Raw genomic sequence first — 23,204 nt, forward strand, 5'->3', positions numbered from 1 at the left:
GGGACCATTCAGTTCTATACAGTTACAAGGTGCAAGGATTTGCAGGATAAAGACTGCTGTAAGAGAGTCCAGTCAGAAGTCAGAATTAAGGTGTTAAGTAGGAAAACTACAAAAAGTACCTCTGAGATATCAAAATGAAACTCTAAAGTCTTCCCTGGTAGCTCCTTGGAGGCACTGTTCCACACTCGATGTATTTCCATTTTTGAAAGATCACTATGTTGATAGGAAGGTAGCACTAAACTGGCGGAACGAGAAACTACCAATTTCAGGATATTCAAGGCTTCTCTCCAGTGAATGCTCTAGAAATAATATATTTACTCAGCAATCAGAAAGCAAGATTCACACACATTCAAGATTATTTACATTTTACAGTCATATTTTTTACCACATAATTAAAGTGTAGAATCGGAATATCCCTATTCTTTATCTCTCTTGGTCAGTGACAAGGTGCGTAATTGCAGAATAATTTCAACAACAGAGACCAAGACTTGCCTAAGGTGTCACTGTTAGGGAACTGGCCTGCAAGCTGGGAGACCTGTGGACAAAGCCAACTTGGCAGAGGATTTAAAATCTCCTACCTGAATGCCTTAATCAGTATGAATAAATATGAAGGCCATAGCAGAATCCCCATTTAATAAAAAAGGTGACTTGACACAAGTTTTTACCTCTGTGAATTCCTAATACTCCCATATATTTTTCACTTGTCAGGAATTAGGTACAGAAGTCTCTGAAGAAAAGCGCTTATGCTACATCTTCCTTGTGCTAATAATTAAAGAATGGTCACTCAGGCTCTGGGTGGTATTAAGGTTTCTCCGAGGTACTCCAAGGCTGAAGCCTAACCCTTCCCTCACAGTGAACATACAGCCAGGCATCTTCTCCAGGGATGCACAGGCTATGAGCCATCAGGGTGTTTATGAACTTTGTACCACACTAGACACTTGAAGCCCTCCCTGCTAATCTAGTAGTAAATTCTTATGCAGAAAATCAACTTACGATAGTAAATGCTGCTCCTAAGTTCCTACAGGAATGTAAAAAAAGACATGGTATTTACCTGTACATATTTTTCAATGGTTTTTAGCACTTCCATGTTAAACTGCTTCACAGGAATAGCTGACAGGTCCATATAACTAAGAAGACTGTAGATCATCTGTAAGAGGGACTGTTGCATACTAGGAAGGCCCTTTTCTAGTAGCTGTTAAAAGAAAAGTGAATATAACAAAATTTTGAGACATTTCTTCTTAAGCAAAAAGCTCCTAGTTTCACAAACACCAATTGTACCCTTCATCTCTCTTCACTCACTGATTTTGCAGTGCCATTTTACAATAATTTCACAATTGATGATGATACAGGCATGAAGCAAAAAAGAGCTTAAGTTAGGAGCCAAATGCCAGCCTGTTTTATTTTATATATGCCTGCCCTAACTTATCCAGAAAACACATTCAGCAGTTGAGTAAACTGGTAAGTAAAATTTACACTGTAATTGGGTAAGCACATCCAATAAAAACAGGGGAGGATCTTTTTACGTCTACATTTGCTGGAAGTCAGTGAGAAAAAAGAAACATGATGAAGAAACAAAACTACTACTATTCACACATCAGTAAATATTTATCAAATACACTTCACTGCCAGTGCTCACTGACTGTAAGTGCCAAAGAAACATTTTCTGTTTAGGAGGATGTGGAGCCCCTGGGCTCTCTTACTGTTCAGATTAATACAAAGAAGGGCTTGATCCTGGAGTTTTCAGACACCTGAGTGTAGATCCTGGAATATCACAATGAACCTTGGAAATGTAACTGTGCTCATACATATACATGACAGTAATTCCAGAGGCATACGGACAGCCATGATTTGTTTGTATATGTGTGAAATATCTCAGTTGAAAACATCCTGGAAGGCAGGATGTTCTTACACTGGTGACAGGCACTGTCCCACCCCACAAATTTCAGAGGCAATCAAATGTTATTGCTGGAGGTTACCAGAGCCTCAATCCTAAACACCATCCTCCCAATTCAGGCTGACAAAAAAGTTCTAACACGGGCTACTAGAGTTATTGGGATCTAGAAAACAATTGCTTATAAAAACTCTAAGATGCCTCACACCTTCCACCACAGGAAAATTTCAATTCTTATCCAAGTGGACTTCAGTAATTTTTTAGATATCCTTCTAAGGATATAGAAGGATAAGGCCTCTCCTTTTCTTAAATTAGAATGCGTCACGCCAGTGAAAATGGAACCTATCTTATCCCACTAAATATCTTCTGATTTCTTTCATCAGCAAAAGTGAGTAGCAATTAGTGATTCATAAAACAAAGTGAGCAAATTCCATTAACAGCACAATAAAGGGAACTCATTATAGTTATCTATTCCTCTACAAATAGACAGGAAGAACTCTTAAATTAAAGGTACTACACAGCAATGTGCTTCAGCCCTTAGATACCTTCAGCCCCTCAGATACCTTTACTGAGAGAGAAAATATGCTTAGAAATTCTTCTTCAAAACAGGGTTACCGAGTCTTTTTCTGCCTTCTATTAAGATCTTGCAATGGAAAGTTTGATTCCTTGTTTGCAAATAGTTTATGTGATCCAGCACATCAGCCAGTACACCATTTCAGTGTAGGATTAGAAAAAACTATCTGGATGACAGAAAGAAATTGTTTTGTTCTCTGACAGACACTACTGCATCAGACAACACCTTTTGGGATAGGAAAAGGAATTCTTGGGAAATAATGGGAATTTTGTCTCAACTGCTGTTTAGAAAGCTGTTATAGGAACCTTATGTCTGAAAGTTTCTAATTTCCACTACAGTTTGTATAAATTTGTTGTCAAAAGAATTGAATATATGTGGCGGTCGGTAGTCCAAGTATGTACTTAAATACATAATGAATTCATAATAAGAAAGAATATTTTGCTTTAAAGAAAGAATAGCAACCTTAACATGCATTTAGTACAATATGAATTCTGTTGCTGCCAGAAGTAACAAAAATAGCAGCAAGATGGAGTTGTGATAACACATCATTTGGATAAGAGGATTCCAGGACAAGAAGTTTCCACTGTATTTGTAAGAAGAAATACAACTGTTCTCAGAATTTATTTATATTTTTGACTCTTGTACATATGACCTTTTTTTAAGAATTGTGGATTCCTCTCTTATGTGCGGCTACTATTGGGGTCTCATCTGGGTTCAGGATCCCACATTGCGTTAGCAACATTTGCCCCCTTCCTGAAGCAGCAACTAACCCAGAACTAAGTGGAGAAGAAAGCCTTCTCTTTCAAGGGCTGCCTGGACTTCTACTGCTGGAGACAGTTCCTTTTGCCCCTCCCACTGTGGCAGGGGGTGTGAAGAAATACTCAGCTCTGAGGCAATGCCATGCAGTCAAACAAATGTTTTGAGGAAATAAAGAGGGCATTTCAAAAGCCATGTGATAGACGAGCCATTACTGGGATAATGCCTGATCTAGGGCATGCTTCCCCTTGCAATACAGATGGTTTAGTTTCTAGTGATTCTTTGGTTTTGAGCAGGTTATAAATGCTTATATTTTTATCACAAGCAATCCTCCATCTAACAAGGAGGAGGTGGAAAAATCTACCATAAGCCTATTACTATGCACTACGGATTCTTGTCCCTTCTCTATTAGTAGCATTAGCTATTTAAGTTCGAGCATGACCCTGGTCACTAGTTTAACATGACCCATGTCAATTCAGATATACTCCTAGAACGAGTGTGCTGTCATGATAAAAGTTTAAATTTTAAAAATTAATCTGCAAAAATCTAGCATAAAACCAAAGTAAGTGTTCAGTAATATGTTTGTATGCTGATCTGATTTTGGTTCTGGAGGTTGAGAGTTCTACTGCACTACTGAAGAGTGATTTTCCCTCATCTGTAGATTGAGATCTCCCAGTAGTTTTCTAGAAGAAATTAAAATTTTTCATTAATGGAGCATATGTAAAACTGAGCAAGGAGCACTACTTGTCATTGTAAGATCTGGATAATAACAGAGCTGGATTTTATGCTAGAATCATACCCCTTGATGACAAGCAATGACCTGCCATCAAACAGGTTAAATACAAAGTTTTGTCTGAACAGCAATAATTGAAACTTCTACCTTCTGCTGAGAGCATTTGTTTTCATAGTGTTAACTTGTGGTACACATCTCCTTCTGAAGCAACACCTGTGTTTGGAAGGGTCACTGTTGCAATACAATTTTCTTTGTTGTTCTTAAGAACTGCCTGTCTCACAATTTCCTTCTGTCCCAAGTGTTGGCGACTGAACCAGGATTGTTAAAACTCAAGGCCGTGTATGGCTATAACATTCAAGGGAAGGTTGCCCAGTGGGGCTGTTAGCCTACTTGGCTTTACCTATTGACAGGATATCCCACAGCTGGTTTATAGGAGACAGGGGCACATTGTTTATCCTGACCTGGGGACTAACTAAGAAGAAAAGAGGAAACATTCTGAAAGCTGGAAAAAAATATATTTCAAGGCCACAGCAGGCTGAATAAGATGGTTTCTTGTCTCTTGCTACTCCACCAGACTGGCAGCTACTCTATGCCCATATAAATATTCTCCAGACATGACTCAACAGAGCTGCAGTCAATGTAAATACAGTGAAAGGAAGTCAGTGCTTACAACTCTGTCATCCTGCTGCTGATAGTGCTATGTGAGGAATGTGTCTTAATTACAGTAGAAAACCTGCCTGACTTGCTGTTGACACAGTAAGTGGTGCCAATCTTCAGCAAGGGGGAACTGCACAGAAAAGAGGCTCCACATGCATGTCTCAACCCATTGCAAGGGGAGCAAGATCATGAGCAATGGCCTTTGTGGAGGTGCTGCAGCACTAGTGACCATACAGAGAGCACTGAAGGGAAAAAAAAGGGGCAAATGCTTTCCTAAGGCTGGGAAAGCAAAGGAGAAAGAAATTGAACACCAACATTTTTATAGCATTTCTTTATTACAAATATAGTTCTTATAGTATTTTTTTATTAGAAATACAAGCTTCTGATGTGAAGAAGACACTTTACTCTGGAGGGTTCAATGTCAGAAAGAGCTCTTGATTTGAAGAGCTAATAGTTCTCCAGAGTCTTTCGACTTGAAAAGAGACTGAAAAACCTCAAGGCCATGTTTTTGGTTCCTACAGGGGAGTCATGGCTTTCACCATCAGTTAAGATCATATGTGATTGTTTACTTAGAGCCTCCATGTGCAAACAAGGTGAAGAATTGCAGCTTGAGGCAGCAGGGCCTCATTGCTCTGAAGCCTTAACTGAGTGCAGGAGCAGCACCTGGCCTTTCAGGCTCTTAAAAATTTGTGAGTGGCCAGTATCAGAGACGCCTGAGGAGTTTTTATAGATCCTGTGGCAGAAGCTAGTTAAATTATGTAGAGAGGTGGGTGTCAACCTCTTCTCCAGAGCACCAATTGATAGTATAAGAGGAAATGGTCTCAAGTTAGGCCAGAGAAGGTTTAGATTGACTGTTAGGAAAAATTCCTTCATGCAAACATTTGCCAAGCATTGGAACAGGCTACCCAGGAAAGGGGTGGACTCACCATCCCTGGAGGTATTTAAAAGATGTATAGATGTGGCAGTGAGGGAAATGGTTTAGTGGTGGACTTGGCAGTGTTAGATTTGGGGTTGGACTTGATGATCTTAAAAGTCTTTTACAGCCTAAAAATGATTCTGTGATTCTGTGAATACAGAACTGTCTTGTCCCTGGATGAGAGGGGAGACTGAAGGCAACTCAGCAGGGAAGGGATAAATCTGAGAACCCGGTAAGAAAATGTTGTCCTGAAAGTGATCTGACAATGGGGTCAGAATATCAAGCAGCCTTATGCTAAAGAGCAGAACTGAACCTTGGATCCCCAGTAACAGCACTGCATCAGCACTGTACTCCACACGTGAAAAATGTTAGGAGTAAGCAATGAACACAGGAAAACATTTGTAGCAAGATAATACCATTCAGTATTAGAGGAATGCATACAAATTTGCATCAAGAACCAGATCCTTATGTAGCAGATGATACCTTATTATGTTGCTAAACCCTTGTGGAGATAGTCTTCTGATTTTCCTCAATGGGATCTAAATAAATGTCCAGTTTCCTCTCACTTTCACAGTGGAAAATCCAACTGGCTGATGAAGGAATCTGCTTTCAGATGTATCAGCTTTTGTTTTAGCGTTCAATATTGATTTTTTAAAGTAATTCTGTGGGTTTTTTCTGCCAGTTTCTGCTTTCATTTTTTAATTATAAATAGCAGATGCAGAGCTCCCAGTAATTTGCTGGCAGACTTTATCTCTTTGGGCTGTAGGGCAACAGAAGAGTTAGAACAGTAAAAAGTTTTTGAAAGCTTACCTCAGCCAAATATGTAACCATACTCAAAGTAATATCAGCAAATGCTTCATGAAGGTAACGGCAAACCACGTTTACCCAGGTAGCACAGTCCCTTGTATAGCTGTGTGTTTTATAAAGGGTCATGACATGTGCAAGATTTGATAGCTTGGGATTCTTCTCCTCCAAACAAACCTAATTAAATATAAACATCAAAACATATCAAAAACAAGGCAACAGCATTTACAGGGTTTGAGGATGTACAAAATGGTAAATGATTTTGATACCTGAGCAATCCTTTCGGCTATATCTTTACAAAACTGGTTTGGGTTGTCAAAATGCTGAATTAAATGGGGCAGGAGACACAAAACATTCAGTGGAAATCCTAGAACAGGAAAATATAGAACAAAATGGATATTTTGGCCAGCAAGAGCCACAGTCATCTTTAAGCTGGTGTTTCATGGGAGGTCACGGTTTCAATATTACATTAGCCATAAACTCACACAGACGCTGTCAAGTTGTTCACACCCCTGGCCACACCACTTTTGTCTTAAAGGGGCCTTAATTTGAAAATCCAGTATGTCACTTAGGCAACAATACTCTTACAAAGCTTGAGCCTATTTCTGCACACTACTGCACATTCCTGTTACAGATCATATTTATCTTTTCCACTTAACTGGCTTATTGACAGTCTTCACCAGTGGCATTTTCACTACAGCTGCTAAAACACGAAAGGAAATTCAGTAAGTATTGATTAATAAACAATTATTCTGGTCAGCTGCCAGGTACCGCTTCCATTGTTTTATACTGTTCAAGGTAATAATAATGAATCACAATTCTGATACAACAGGTCAATGGGTACTTTTGAAGCTAGGACAGAGCTCCTGCACCAAGTTCCAGGTGCTGTAATTAATTAAGTGCTGCCTGAAACTGGGATTCAGCTCTTCTGCACCAACTCACAGCTCAAGGTAGTTGATGAACTACCTGCAGCAGGTGTAACAGAGAATTATAACAAAAGCTGCTCTAGTTCAGGTGGGAGCTCAGAAGTCAACAAACTGTATCTGGACACAATCTGTTTTTTGAAAAGAAAGAATTTGTTCTATGAAAATAATTTTCTAACCGTTCATTCCCTCTCATTCTATACAATTAAACAAGTTGCTGAAATTAGGATCATGGTTTCCCTACTCCTCCTCTGTATTCAGGGAAAAGGAAAGATGCCTCCAGATGGTACTGTCACAGCTATTCAATGTGTAAATTATCCAGCCAAAGTCTGGAGCACAGGCACCACACAAGTGCTTAGATATGGGCAGACTGTTCATGGCATTCAGCCCTTTACTCTGTGTCTAGGCTTGTTATGACTTAGTTGTGAAGCCTGGACAGCTGTCTTAGTATCTGTGCTTCTGACCAAAAAGAGGAGTAAAAATCTGGAACAATGCAGAAACTCTCTTCAAGACATGTAATTAAGAAGTGGTCACAACCTCAGCTAAATAATTTCAAAATGTCATCTTATTTCCTTATAACGCAGGCCTCTCTCCTCACTCACTATTGTGCTATTGTAGTTTATCTAGAGTGTACGAGAGTTTTTGATATTTATATTTTTAGAGAAAATTCCATGAAACACTAATTTAAAATCAAGCAGTTTGACATAGTCTGAAAACAACTGAACAGAAAAACTGACCAAAGTAGGTAATAGAAGTTTTGACAGCATCTCCTTACATGTTTACTTTGTCAGCGCTTAGAAACTTCATATGCTGCTAAACCGTAGAATTGAAATGCTAAATAATACATGATTTCTCTCCTCCAAAACATTATTGTGCAATAGATTCACTTTCTAGAAACAGGTCATTATTTCAATGAAGTTTCAAAAAAAGCTCACTCAGCTCAAGCAAAAGTACATTATGTTCTATTCAAAGAGAAAGAAAAATTGCTATTTTCGGCTTTGTTCAGATAGCTGAATGAGGTTTGTCACCAAATGTCAATGCAACAGATACTGAAAGAGAGGAAAGCAAAACGGTTTTACCTATAGCTTGAGAGGAATCCACCATGGATATTCGAGACACTGGTGTCAGCAAACTAAAGAGCTGGAGTGTGAGATCAGTGGTAGTAAGGGAGGTGAATCCTTTCAGGAGTAGCTGCTGAAGTCCTGAGAAATCTGCCCATTTCAGCTGCCCTTGCAGTTTCTCTAACTTCTCCCTGTTTTCAGCTTTATCTAGTGGCAAATGAGCCAGAAGTTTATTCAGCAACCGCAGTGCCATGAGGTACTCAAACTCAAAATCTGATTCCATCAAAGCCACCGCAACCCAGAAGATGGTGGCCAGTAGGTTGGTTGGATTGTTAATATGGGATGGATCAGTGAGACTGTCCTTTAGAGAGGATGAACTTCTTGTTTTAGAGGACAGGCCTTGCTGCGTGCATGCTTGAATTCTGTCTAGTGTGGCACTGCGTGGTGGGTCCGAGCACTTGTCCACATCTCCAAACTTTTTGGGTACAGAGAAGCTCCTCTGGTGCCTACTTCGCTCAGCAGTGGCTGTGTTGCCACTTGCAGGATTCACATTCAGCTGCCCTGTGCTCTTCCGGTTTGCAGTCAGTTTGGTGTTTGATGTTAAATCTGGTGAAGATGAACTGAAACCAAGATATATAACATCCATCACATTGTGTGAATGCACAGCTTGAAAGGGTACACAGTGGATGCAAGCTGAGTATTTATCAAACTGTAAATAAATATTTAAATGGGAAAAGTAGAACACCAAACCATCTATTGCATCCTGCCTTTTTTTTCTAGAAGACAGACCCAGGCCCACAGACATGACAGAAATGAGATTCACATGGCACTGCACCAAACCAGAGCAGGATAGCCTACAGTCTAGACAGGCAAGAACAACAAGGGGATAAGAAATACAGAGCTGTGAAGTGACTTATGGCAATTCCCAATGGGACAGTGGCAGAACTGAAAACAGCTCTGGTCTTTAAAATGCCCTCATCAATGGAGCAAGCCCTGAACTTGGCACAGCTGCAGGCAAATGCACAATTGCTTACTGGGTAATGTGAGAACCTTGGACAGAAAAAACAGCGTATCTTAAGCAGAACCACAAATATAACACATTATCCTCAAGAAACCTGTCATGTGGTTGCCCAGGCTCTGGCCAGTACAAGTCCTTCAGAAAATTTTTTGTCATTGCATCGTCCCCTGCCTGTATCCTAAGATCTCTTCAAGATGGTTTAGGGGAAGTGTAGGTATTTCAATTTCAGTGACTAATGCCTCCTCATGGACTACCACATGATGATATTAACAATACCTATCAATTATCTGTACAGATGAACATGCTGTGTTGATACTGAAAAGTGAAGTTTGTTATGGAGAACAGCTAATTCCTGACTCTCTGATCCCATTCCTACCTCATATACTAGGAGTCTCTACTGTCTATAGTACTTGAAGAGAATCTTATCCTAGAATCAAGTGTCAGGGTAAAATATATTGCATCCCACTGCTTTCTGGAACGTTTCTTGTTCTTTGTTCCATCTTGGTCTTTGCTGAAATGTGCACTAAAGAAAGATAAACAGCTCTTAGTTTAGAAAGTAGAAGTGTATTTACCCTGCTCTACTCTGTCCCAAAGCACTCCTTGGGTTCTGCCATGGCACAGCACTGTGCCTACTAGCTTCAGAAATAACTGCCCTGGTATTTTTGTGCTGCACGTAAAGCATGGTAACTTATGGATGTTTTAAAAAATCTATTACCTATTCTGTTGTTACTATTAGGAGTCAGATACACATCCATCTCCCTCAGTACTATCAACAGCCATGTTACAGAAGGAGCCTGAGACTTCCCTCCATGTACAAAGGTCTACTTTCAGGCCAAGGTTTCATAAAGATGGCTGATACATCAAGCAAAATCCATGTCTACATGGGACAAAATTCCCCCTAGTTTTATTGAGGAGAACAAACCATGATCGTTTACTTCTTGGGGAATACTTCACCTGAGAATGACATGTTGTATGAAACCAGTATTACAAAACCTGTGTTCCTTCCCAGATATGTTTTCAGGTATATGATACAAAGGTGCAAAAATACAATATTTTTAAAGGATGTTAAAGTAGGTTATATCCAAGTGGCAGCAAGGTAGAATTTACAACACGTTGTGAAGTTTTATTAGTTCCATCAACATTATTTCAACTATGGCAAAATTTGGCTGAAATGTGCTCATAGTCTGGTTCTTGGAAAGTTACAAATGAGCTCAGTCTTATGAAAATTGTTTTTTCAATGCAGAACTGCACACTTAATGTCATGAAACATTAAAAAAATTCAGTTAGGAGAACAGATTCTTACCGTGATAACACCGTCAAAAGATCACTGTTCTTCAAACAGTCAGACAGGTTGTCCACTGCAGCTTCCAAAGTAAGTAGTGCCTCCATTACATACCCCTATCAATGCAGGAGGTTAAGCATTTTAACAAAGACATTAAAAAAAGTAACATTTAAAAATCTTCAGTTAATAAAAGGAACAGGCACCTACTGAAAACCTATAATTTCTCCTGAAAAAACCCCAACATTCACATCAAAGCCACTGCCCTGAACATTAAAATGTCACTACAAGAGTGTTTTATTTTCTGCCTCTGAATGATCTATGAAGCTATGCAAGAAGGGCACACATCTCATCAAGGGATTGGTAATGGCACAGTGAACCTCTGACTTGCAGGTCACTGATTTAAGTTCTACACAAGCAGTTGTGACAGAGTATTACTGTCATCTTGTGGCAGTTTCATTACCTAAGTAAAATATGGATGTGATGTCAGTCTATTCCTTACTGAGAGCCAGTATTTCCCTTTATTAAGTCTTGAATCTTGCAATAAATAGTCTCTGATTGTAAAATTTCAGACTGTTTAGCTAAACAGAGTGAACATCATAGTGCAGTGAAAGGTCTGTATTGAGTTAAGCCAGTGTAAGCTTTGTACTATTATGGATGGTGCGGATTTCCTTATTCCTAAACATGTTAGCATTTGAGGAATGAGATGGTGTCTACTTCATGTTGTAAGATTACATCACCAGATGGATGATGGATTCCTTAAGCACAAATTAATGAAGCTGAAAAGGAAAAAATAGTCATCACAAAGATTTCATTTTGAGTGACAATTTTTCTATTTTCAACTAATATTTTCTAGTTTTTCTCTTTAGAGCTATATAAGATTGTAACAGCCTGAAGAAAGCTTAGATAAGGTACATATGAACTCAGCAAACTCAGAAGTAACATTTCCTAAGGCCACATTCTAGTCCTCATCGCATGACTCCACAACACCTTGTTAAAATGGTAATTTTAAATTAAGTATGCATTGAATCAACAGTTCTAAGAAGCATTATTTACACATGCATACCTGAATCTCATCTCCATGCTCTCCAATAACTTCCACCAATCTTGACAGGAGGTCAGACAATGCGTGTGCAGAAAGCGGCTGCTTTAGGGCCCTGAATATCTGGAAAGAGCGACCAGCGTAATGTCTGGAAGAGCTTGAAAGTGCTGTTTGTAAAGCAACTTCACTCAGATGCTGCTCCAAATGAAAACCTAAGCAAAAGAAAAGGATGTCATTTTTTTTTCCTTTTTACTACAGACTTTACTGTGGGTCATAAACAGGCTGAACCTACTCTGTGAGGAGGATATGCTTGTTAGCGTACGCTGCAATCACTGTGAGAAATGGAGATGCAGAAATGTCTGTGCTTTGGAGAATCTTACATTTATTTTGCACAGAATGCAAGAAAATTAACTCCAAAACAAATTTCTGAGTCTGAAATTAATAACCTGATTTATTTTTTTACAGTTCCTGGACAAACTTTCAAGCCATCCACTGTTCTTGCTGGCAGCAATAGTAACTTCTGAAAATTCCCAAACCTAAAGCCAAGTTGAATTAGGAGTCTTTCTATTAGCTTCAGAAGGCTTTGGATAAGATCTTTAATATAAATACTGATGCTGCATTCTGCTTTGATCTTGGAAGATATTTAATTAGTGACCGTGTTGGTTTTCAAAATACAATCAGCACATTTCCTAAGTTCTAAAAACATAATAAATGAAAATTAAATTTTTATTGCCAGAAGAAATTTAACAAAGTACATTTACTTAGTAGCTGTGATGTATTTTACCAACAGGACACAGAAGAGATTTTATCTGGCAGAACCAATCAAAAGGCTTTCTACCAACAGCTTTGAAGAAATATTCAGTTCAACATTTAGCCACCATTTAATCTAGCATGACTGTTCTAAAGCAATTCTTTCATATGTCATACGTTCTTGTTAAGACATATTTATTGTGCTTCTGCATAAGCAGATCTACCAAGTCATGGGATAAACATTAAGTGTGACCACAAGGGAATATTTTTTTAGTTATGAAAGGAAATATTTACCACCTGACTTGGAATCTTTAAATACAGATACAACATGGCGGAGAAAATTAGTGAGCTGTTCAGCACTCTTGGTGTTCTGATTTTTGGGAGTGATATCTTCATGGCACCAAAGTGGACCAAATGCCCTTAAAGAGATACATAACAAAGTGCAAAAATTGAGTTATCTGAAATAAATGTAATCAGTTAAAATATATAATCTGTACAGCCACTTAGATATTTACAGGGTGATGACCTGGAAAACATGCAACTGAACAGAATTTTAAATACAAATAAAGAAATATTCCCATGCTGTAAATTTTAAAATATAAGCTATGCTGTGTAAAGAGCAGCATAAACAAATCCCTGTTTTTCAATTTAAGATTGTGCCTACAATCTGCTGGCTGCGGTTGGTAGTTAATATTAGTTTCACTATGGCCTTTCACTATGCCCTGTACAATTTATGTCTTATTTTATAATAATAAAACTGTCTTCTTCCATTAGTTCATTGCTGAACATAAAACTATAAGTCAATTAAACATTTTGTTTCTGTCAGACAAGATTTTTTTCTGTTTTTTTCTGACACTGTAGTGCTTTTAAGTACCTACCTACTAAGGTACATATCAATAAAAGAGGAATGGGAGTCTGCAATTACTATTAAAGCTCAGTCATTTTCCTTTAAGTTGCTTCATGAAAGTATGCATTTCGAGCACAAACATATCTTCTGCTTATCTGCATTACCTGGTTGTCAGGAACTCAATTAATTTGTTTGCTTTCTCATCTGATTCAGCTGCAGTGTCCATGTCCTCAACTTCTTGAGTAATCTGTGGGAGATTTCCACTGCTGCCTCCCAGACTGATACTGGAGGAGGTGGAGCTGGAGCTCAAGCCAGAGTCTGGCACTGGAGAGGACTGGTATTCCCGCAGAAAGTCAAAGCCACCTGCCAGCCAAAAGGGAGGAGATAAAGACGGAATGCACTGTTGGGCCAGCTTTGCAGATGGAAGTGTCTGCCAAGCAGCTCTTTTCAGAGTCAGCAGCAAAAACCTTCCACTGGGAAATGTGGGGAAAACCTGCAGAACACAACAACCCTCAAATGCTGATGGGAGTGAAGATGGTACTTTGTTTCTAAATGTGTAGAATCCAGTCTAAAATGAAAAATATCAAGGCCAGATTTCTTTTTTTACTGCACAAGGACAACAGTACTTGGAAAACAAATATTCTAGGGCGTTTTACATTCAGAAGTAGGACTTTTCGTAAAGTGAATTTAGAAGTTGGCAAAGTGCATGCGAAGTTCACTTCTCTAGACTAGTCTGATATGGAAAAAAACTGCAGGGTGGAATTTTTAGGACAATTATGCTGTCTAATTTTACAAATGTAATGGAAATCAAGACACAAATATTTAAGGCTTCTGTTCAACACCTTTAGTAACTGTAACCACTGGACTAGTCATGCAAAATATTTTCAGCATTAGGATGAAATACCTGAGTAAGAGCTCTGCTACATCAAAAGCTTGCCACAGTTTCAGAGCTAAAATTAGAAACTAAGACCTGTTTTCTTAAGGTTAGACTTTTAATCATGTTAGGCTGTATCTACAACAGAAAAAAATGGCCTTGTGGGAAAAATGGGAGCAGGACAAAATCCATTGCAAATCAGAAGACTCTTAATTTAGTTGCCTGACATTATGTGGAACAAACCTGAGCTCAAGTGTTTTCAGTTAGGATTCTTTGCTATAGCTACTCACCCACACTCTCACTCTTTATATTAGCTTCTCAAAAACCAGTCCAAAATACCAAGTCTTGATAACTTCTTGAACTTCAGAGGGTCAGACTCAGGGTACCAATTACATTTTTCAGATGCAATAATGAAAACACTTTTTCATTTTGGCAGAAAAGCAGTAATATAATTTTAATGTAAGAATTTTATTCTGCATTTAATAATTCATAGGTATGCCCTGGAAAAGAAATCTTTGGCCAAAATAATTAATCAACCTAAAATACCTATCCCGTCTGCTCATTACTTTAAAATAATTTTGTTGTGTCTCAGAAAAAATAATAAGTTATCAAGTAATATTCTTTATAAAGCCAAATTACTTATTACTTCCTAAGGAACCATGGAAACACCACTAATTTGAGAATCTTTACTTTTCATTTTTCACTGTATGGTAAAGTTCTTCACCCTCTTGCAACAAATAAACCTACATCCATAACTTTATATTGATTCTCTGATTCCTTCAAAACTCAATGGTACACTTGCTTTCAGTAATATTATATGACAACAGAAAATCTAACTAGCAGCTTTCTGCAAACTGTTCCCAACCAGCTCCTTAAAAACAGGTAGATTGCTAAAAGTAATAGAACACTGACCTCAGCAGAGGTCTGAAGTAAGCCTCCTAATGTAGAAACAGATTTCAGGACAGAAATGAAATGTCTCAGTGCTATAAAGGAGGGTGTGTATCATGTGAAATTTAACTTAATAATGGAAAATCTGAACTGCACATTCTTGCTGCTCTTTCTGTGTTAGAATTATTATACTCATTTCTTTTAAGGTTGAGGAATGACTGTTCTCATTTCAAGTAGCCCTGGCTCCCTGAGGGGGGAATCAAGAAGTTTTAGCCCTATTAATTTTAAAATACTACATTACATATTTTGCCTTACATTAGGTAACTTTCTCACTATTATGAAAAGTTATCTAATCATAAATGGCATGCACCTCTAGGGTAGTTCACATGGAATTAATATTAATGGGAACTGTTCATATTTGCCACTTTATTACTTTGATTTATCAAAACCTGACAGTATGATACAGTGTTCTTCTTTTGCTTCATTACCTGTGTAAAGATATTCAGGTAAGTATGCTGGTTGTACTGTCAGAGTCTTGGTCTCATTCATCTCTCTGGTCTGAAGAAGCACAGACGCAATGGCTTGATAGTTGTTATTGCAAGATAATGCAATCAAAAGGTGAAGCAGTAACTTTTTACTGTGTTCAAAGACCTCTGGGCGGTAATGGTCAAGACCTAAAAGAAAAGGTTACAGCAATCTCTGAATATGAAGTAATAGTAAACAAGGTCACATTCCAGAAATAGCAAAAATTCCAAGCCAGTTCATTACAACAGAGCAAATAAACAAAAGATGGAGTATTTCCAGACACAGTCACCAGTTCTGTTACTAAAATGTATGTGTATGCTTAGTTTCCAGTCTGGGGTCTCACACAGGAGGTACAAAGACTGAGTGGCAGTACAGCTTTCTGCATTCTGTCTCACTGCAGTGTTAATTTGACAGGTCTGTAAAACCTTTAAAGATGAGGTGTTCTTGATGGTGGTTGTAATTACATTGCTTACCACAGTATCTGGCTTTCTGGGACAGATATCAGCTTTAGAATGAGTGCAAACTGTAAGAGGCAGATACTGATTTATTAAAAAAGGACCTTAGAGACAAATAACTTGAAAAAGAACTTCAACTACCAGTGAGTAGCATGAGAAATTAGCCCCTAAATCAGGATGCAGAACTCAGACTGAAGATATAGCACTGAAAGACTCTGATTTGGTTTACACTGCTGATATCTGTAAGATTTTAAAACAGCCTGAATAGTTCACCAATCACAAATATGAAGGAAACAGCTATTTCTGCACTCTGTTTTAGTAATCTCTTTTTGATTCTCTTTCAGTACCTTGCAGTATATTTAAACATACTTTCTTCTGTTTAGGAGTAGTTTCAGTGCTGAAAAAATTACTTTTTTTCTCCTTCAACTCCTCTCTTCTCAGGATATATTCCTCTTTAAAAAAGCAGCTACTTCATTACTCTGTGTGGCAGCAGCCGGCAGATCTTTCAAGTCAGGTATTTTCTAATATACTCTATTCATGCTGGTTCTTGTTTGGCCTGCAATAATAAAGCTGCTCATACTGTCATAGTCTGAACACTGTGCCTTTGGCTCCTAAGGGCAATTCTTTGGAGGCCCTGTGACCCTTGGTCTCACTCATCTCCCAGAACCCTCCTCCAAAGAACTGCGGCCATCCTGTCCACCTCTTTTTCAGCTTCTTAAGGTTTCTGTTCCTATTCCCCTTTCTCCATTTACTTCCACCTACCAGGAGATAACGAACGCATCCTACCTTGTTTTAACACACATCTGAAAGGACGTAAAAAATTATTTTAGTTGAAAATAAATTCTATATTGGCAACACTTGTAGCTGAAATCCTATTAAACCCCAAGGATGTATGAAAGTATTGGCACAGCTCTGCTAACTAGGAAGTGAGAAGGACAGTTCAGTCTTTGTGCTTGTCCAGTGCTGGTGCCTTCTTGAACCTGGAAGAGTTCCAAGGAGGGTAAGCTTCTGTGACATGGACACATTTCCATGGGAAAGGAGTCTAGCTGCTCAACTCATTTCACACTGGTTGCAAAAGACATTTTAAACAGCAGTGATTTTCATGCACTAGAGCTAGGAAGTTCAAACCAGCAGTCTGCCTGCCTGCTTCACCAACAGTACTACAAACCATTCAATAGCCTATTAAACACACATACATTGCAAAATTCTTTCATTTTAATATTTTCTCACTCCTTCCAATAAATGTAAGGATACCAGCTCTTCAGCTAGCCGCCATACTGGTTTCTACTTTGCCTTTCAGTCAGATGCATCTGCCTGCTTACATTGCAACAGGACAGCAATACTTTATTTTTAACTACATTCACACCCTTGGCTAATGTGTAGCATAACTTCCTTACAACCTCACAAGAGCTCTACTGCAGAACAGAAAAATTTTCCACAGGAGGTATAACCCTAGAGAAACTGAACTTGAAGCCTGAAAGCTGTGATCTCACTTTAGTTACCACCAAACCAGTTACATTTTGCTACCAGTTAAATTTAGTTTTAATTCATATAACCGAGGGATTGTCTCAAACGGTATTAATAAATAAATATTTATTCCTTATAAAAAATCTGTGATTTTGAAACCTTATTGCACAAACAAATAACTAAAGACATTTTTCTAATGGATTACTAGTATCATAACTCTGTTTCTGCATATGTTTATTTGCATGGCTTTCTACATACCTCTCAGATTTAGGTGAAATTGGCCAAAATATTAAAAAGCTTCAAAGTTTTGAGACTAATTTACAGACTGTAACTGCCTTGGGCTGTTTCTTTTAGGGTGGGGGGAGGAAATCATAAAACATGTGAGAAACACAGTTCTACAGCTTCAGCAAAACTAAAGTAAAAGGACAACAGTACATTTACACTTTGTTTCTTGTTCTGTTGGTCTTACCTAAAAAGAGAGCATGTAGCAATAAAGGGAGGTGAAGAGCCCAATCTTCTCTCACACTGTGATCCACTACCATCTCGGTCATGAAGATAACAGCAATATTGCACCTGGAAGTTAAACCACAGCATCAGTTTCAAACCTCTTGGAAATAGGAAAGCAGAAACAGGATGCCTATTTCTGAAGAAATACACAACCTATAAATTTACACATTTGTAGCATTTCTTCTCAATATGGTTAATGATGAAGCACTTTAGTTATAGTATCAAGTAAATAAGCACCCATTACAGGAAAAAACCTATTATTGTCAATAAAAATTATGTAAAAGAGGAATTTCAGAATATTCACAGCCTAGTTAGAATAAAAGAACAAAGTGCTAGGAATAACAGGCACAAAGGCCTGGGAAAAAGAAATTTCCCTTTTCTGTTTCAGTTGTTTCAACAGTCTTATTTTTATCAGTGATGTCCTACATTGTAAATAGGCTTTCTGGCAGAAATCTGGTAGAATTGTGAGCTTTAATTGCATGTTGATTTTTGCACTGGAAATCAACAGAAATTGAATGTATGATTTTCAGATGTTCTGAGTGGTGGGACAGTTGGGTTGGTGTTGGTCAACGACTAAGAGGAAACATCTCACTGTCTGAAATGTTAGAATGAGAAACTGCTCACCTATGAAGGGGTCCCCGAGGTGTGATGGTTTCTGGGAGATAGTCCACAAGTGGTGCCCAGCATCCTCCATTGTAAGGCATGGGCAGGGGATGTGGCTGTTTGGTTTCAACAATATTCAATAACCAGCTTGTATATGGAGAAACAGGATCATCTGCATTGAAAAGCATTCAAAAAAACTGCATAAAACTCAAGTCTGGTTACCTATTTTTGAGAAATACTAAAATAGATTTTATGCTAACATGTGAGTTCAGCTGTTTGGAATAATGTGATAAGATGCCATGAGGTTTGCAAATTCCTGCATTCAATAACAAGTGATGCATTTTTAATCCCTCTTTCATGCTGCTGGAAATTAAAGAGATTCCAGGCAGACAGCACTGAATGGTAGGAGCAGCAGCTGAATCCCTGCTGTCACTTAGTAGCTTTGGATCCAGATCACAAAGCACCAAGCAACAGACTTTCACTTCAAAAATGAGGGAAAAGTTCAGCCAACAAAGCTGCTGTCAGAAGCCATCTGCTGCAAGGAGCTGAGTACCAGTGACACATTCTTGCAACTCCTCACCAGTGCCCTGCTGAGCGATGCTACAAAGGCAGAAGTTAAATGTCCTGAATTAGCAAGGAGGCATAAGGAATGCAAAAAACATCTTCAGGGTAATTTTCTTTCAACAGGGATGAATTATATCTTGAATTTCTCAAAGATGTATTTAACTTTGCTTTAGTATGACAGCTGCTGTTTGTTAATGAGCATTAGGGTTTTTTTCTTCCACCTGTTTATCTGCAGTGATGTGGGTCAAGTAAGTTATTTCCACCACTTTCTGTCTTGTCTCAGCTGCACAGTTTCGTTCATCTCTCCTGTATTTTGTTCCCTCTCATTCCACTTGATTTTCCCACTGGTCAGTTTTTATTTCTGAGGTTTGGCAGTCTGTGATACACTGCCATGGAAAGTATCCTTTCCAGGTCTGTTTTTGACGTACATTCAAACATTGCCCTTTTTGAATTTTTAATGAGTGTTATTTTTTGTTCTGTTCCTTCTTTTTGTCTTTTTGTTTGTTTGTTTGTTTGTTTTGTTGTTTTGTTTTGTTATGCTTTTGTATTTTAGGTAAGCTTGAAACTCTCAGCACCTTCCTTTTTTTTTTTTTAACGGCATGTATCTGATGCTTTATCAAAACTGTTTTGATGCCTACAAAAGTATCAGAGCCAGATTTTTCTAGTGAACATCACCACTTTGTTCAGATTTCCAGATCTTCAGGAGACCTGCAATGCAGTAGCTGTTCCTCCAATTATTTCTAGATTGCCAACTTTATAACTTCCATTCTTAAGTGCTGGTCTTTTGAGGAACACTTTATATCTTTATGATTTAGACCTCTACTTAGATTCTCTGGAGGATGGTTAATTAGTTACAGATAAAGAAGAATAAACTGACTTAATAATGTAGCGAAGTATGGCATTTTCACATATTCTTCTTCTAAGAATTAACCAGATAATGTTTGCCAGATGCTTTTCACAGACAAAGCACTGCACAGGAACTACTTATTTCTACCAGTTCAAGTGTTTCACAGAAAAGTGCTTCATGAAGTTAACACCAAGACCTAAATCCTCACTTCTGTTTTCACAGGTTTATGTGCAGACTGAGAAAAAAAAGAAAAGAAGCACCTTGAAGATGCATACAATCCTTGCCTGAACAAAAGAGTTTCTGTGCTGCAGAGCTGTGTTCCCTATCTATATCCTCAGCAATACATGAATGTTCAAGTAGACTGGAGAGAGAGGAGAAGCCATACCCCCAAATCCTTCACAGCCTGGGCTGGCTGGCTGAGGGACAAAGTTGCACTTTCTTAATGGAAGTTGCATTGTGTTTCTTGTAGAATGACAAGAGGTAGAAGAATTACTTTTTCTTATTAGAATTCTACATAAATGTCAGTAGCTAAGCAAAATACATTTTATTTTCCTTCTAGGTATTCACATACTTGCTAAAGGAACCCCTGTGAGGAGCACACTTCACATAAATATTCACAGTACTACAAACCTTGCAGGTACAGGCAGGAAAAAACATTTGGGCACTAGCTGGAGGAGACATTCCAAAAGAGCAAAGAAAATTTCAGTATTTTTTAACCTTTTATCACTCTAAGATCTTGTCAAAACCAGATATTTGTGAAGGCTGTTCTGATAATATAAACATTTTTCTGTCTTGAAAGATTGTTCATGCAGATCAGATTAGCACCAGTGCTTCAATTAACTTCTGGTGAAGCATTTGAAGTAGATGCAGCACTAGAAAGCCAAAAAAAATCCGAGACAAATGTACTGAACCCCACTGAGTTCAAGATGTTGCACACTTTTTAATGTATTTCAACACTGGAGTTTGTACATACACAATAATTTATCAGTACTGTGCTTCATAATTATGAATAGTAGTTGTTGGTGTACATTAAATTATCCTATTGTAACATATTTTACAGTCTGTGTATTTTGCCTAAGAGTATTGCCAAAAATTACTTGGATTAAGAAAAACATAAAATCTTTACTTTTAATGCCAAAATACTGTTCCAAAATGGTGTCTGTAATACCAAACCAAGACATTATGGGCTATATTGTACTTGACGTGGCTTTAATAAACCAGAGATGAAAGTCAATAACAAGATCTTGCCTCTTTTACATTTGGTTAGGGCCTAGCCAAAACATGTAAATTGTCTTCCAGAAATGAAGTCAAGCCATCCAACTCCTCAGTTTTGCACTATTGTTCAATAGTTAACATTGGTTTTCTTTGGAATCTCTGGAGAGAGCACCAGGTGTCCATTTACAGCCCATTTAGCAGAAATACAGAAAGACCAAGAAGCATGCTCAGGAGCCCCATCTCCCCTCTAACACACGTTTGCACAGTGCAGCCAGAAACTGGTTGCAGAGAGCAGATAAAAGCTAAAGATGAGATAAGATCTCATATTTGGAAACTCCTCAACCTCTTTTCATGCTCATACAACAGTACTTGATCTGGAGGGATATACTGCCAAATGGCACAAGCTCTAATGCTCTTAGAAGTCTTTTGCCTTGCCATGTATGGAAGGCCCAATATGTTACTCTCTGGAGGATTCTCTGCTGCTGCTTTCTGTGAAGTTCTCTGGCCTTCAAATGCATTTGACTGAACCCAGATTAAACAAAGTAAATTAATTAAATGAGGTATGAAGGTAAAATAAGGACACTCGCTGAATGGTGATGCTACATTACTGTTTATACAGAACTTAAACAGAGAGGCTCTGATGGTCATTAGAATGTTTTCCTCTCCAACCAAAACACCAGATATTTCACTAATTGAAGAGAACTTACTTTTGTCATCATCGTAAGACCCTCCAGAGCTATTACTGTAGCGCGATTCGAGTCGGGTATGTGCTCTGACGACATTACTGAACCTTCAAATACAAGAAAAAAATCTTTGTTAAAAACACAGACTGACATTTAAACATCTGGACTTAAATGTTTACCCTAAAAAAAACCCCCCAGCATTTCCTTAAGCATGCACTTTCACAGGAGAGCAATTGAATGTAATGCTGATCCTTGCCACAAAACGTTTTTGCAGCCAGTTTATGAGAAGTTCTAACAGTGTGCTCCTGTGTCACAAGCTTTTAAAATTCAGCAAAGGGAAACTCTTATGCTGCAAATGTGTGATTTTTTTGAACCACGAAACTGCTAAGCATGAACTGAGATATAAACTGTTCATAGCTAGTATTTGTCACAGATCATGTTCATGGGTAAAATCCTGCCAACTTGATACAGCAGTTAAAGCATGGTGCTAATAATGCCAAGGCTGTGGGTTCAATCCCCATTTGGGCCATTCACTTCAGAGTTGGACTCCATGATCTTTGTGGGTCTCTCCCAGCTCAGAATATTCTGTGATTCTGTGACTGACTGGATAGCCCAAAGCCAAGCCTGCACAGGAACCAAGCAGGATGAACTACAGCAGATCACCCTTCAAGAGGAGAGTCCAGCAAATGCCAGAGCAGACCTAATAGAGAAGTTAAGGGATATGAGAGCCAGAGAAAACTGCTCACAGCTGTCCTCAAATCTGCCGAAGATTCATGCTAAGCTAACTTTTCCTGGTGATCTCCTTTGACTTCCTTCAGCTTGTATTCTCAGAGTAATCAGGCCTGAACTGGAATGAGAGGAGCCACACTGACAGCTCACGCACTAGTGATGATCTAAAACCATTGCCATTCCTGCAAAACTAGGAAACTAATTACAAATAACAATGTATCAAACAAGACAAGACTGAAAATTTTATAGAAAAAATTCAATTCAATTTCTTACTAATGTTCATACACCTTAGTGCAGGATATTTCACTATACAACAACATATTACACTGTCTCCAAAGCATGTGTGTCCCATAAGGGTGCAATAAATCCCTTGTACAGTTGACATAAAGGCATCGTGAGCCATCCAATACATGGTATTGTATCAATGACCTTCATTATTTCGTATGCCTTGACACATGAAGTCAATATTAATGGACATTCTAAGGTTGACACACTGGTTTTGAAGTACAGATGCACTTACAGCCGGCTTTGGTAACATAAATGCCAGCACTGAATTCAGGCAAATTATTTTCCATTCTTTTCTGAGGTGTCTTTCA

The 23,204-nt window shown here is 38.3% G+C and overlaps 1 protein-coding gene across 14 annotated transcripts in view; it reads right to left on the bottom strand.

Moving 5' to 3' along the window:
- Positions 1–23,204, bottom strand: part of FRY (FRY microtubule binding protein) — a 199,377-nt gene that overhangs the window by 34,507 nt on the left and 141,666 nt on the right. For 8 of the 14 annotated variants that reach the window (XM_017731357.1, XM_017731352.1, XM_017731348.1 and 5 more), the window contains 13 exons: positions 21,904–21,986; positions 18,592–18,742; positions 17,930–18,033; positions 15,502–15,687; positions 13,416–13,614; positions 12,699–12,823; positions 11,679–11,866; positions 10,637–10,731; positions 8,334–8,935; positions 6,601–6,698; positions 6,338–6,508; positions 1,052–1,192; positions 120–299 (listed from right to left, as the gene is read on the bottom strand). In XM_017731357.1, the coding sequence (XP_017586846.1) occupies positions 120–299; positions 1,052–1,192; positions 6,338–6,508; positions 6,601–6,698; positions 8,334–8,935; positions 10,637–10,731; positions 11,679–11,866; positions 12,699–12,823; positions 13,416–13,614; positions 15,502–15,687; positions 17,930–18,033; positions 18,592–18,742; positions 21,904–21,986 (2,323 nt within the window). The remainder of the gene's footprint in view (positions 1–119; positions 300–1,051; positions 1,193–6,337; positions 6,509–6,600; positions 6,699–8,333; positions 8,936–10,636; positions 10,732–11,678; positions 11,867–12,698; positions 12,824–13,415; positions 13,615–15,501; positions 15,688–17,929; positions 18,034–18,591; positions 18,743–21,903; positions 21,987–23,204) is intronic. The other 6 variants (XM_017731353.1, XM_017731351.1, XM_017731349.1 and 3 more) reach the window with 1 other exon arrangement.

This window comes from Corvus brachyrhynchos, unplaced genomic scaffold (genome assembly GCF_000691975.1).
Source record: "Corvus brachyrhynchos isolate BGI_N302 unplaced genomic scaffold, ASM69197v1 scaffold103, whole genome shotgun sequence".
NCBI classification, from domain to species: Eukaryota; Metazoa; Chordata; class Aves; order Passeriformes; family Corvidae; genus Corvus; species Corvus brachyrhynchos.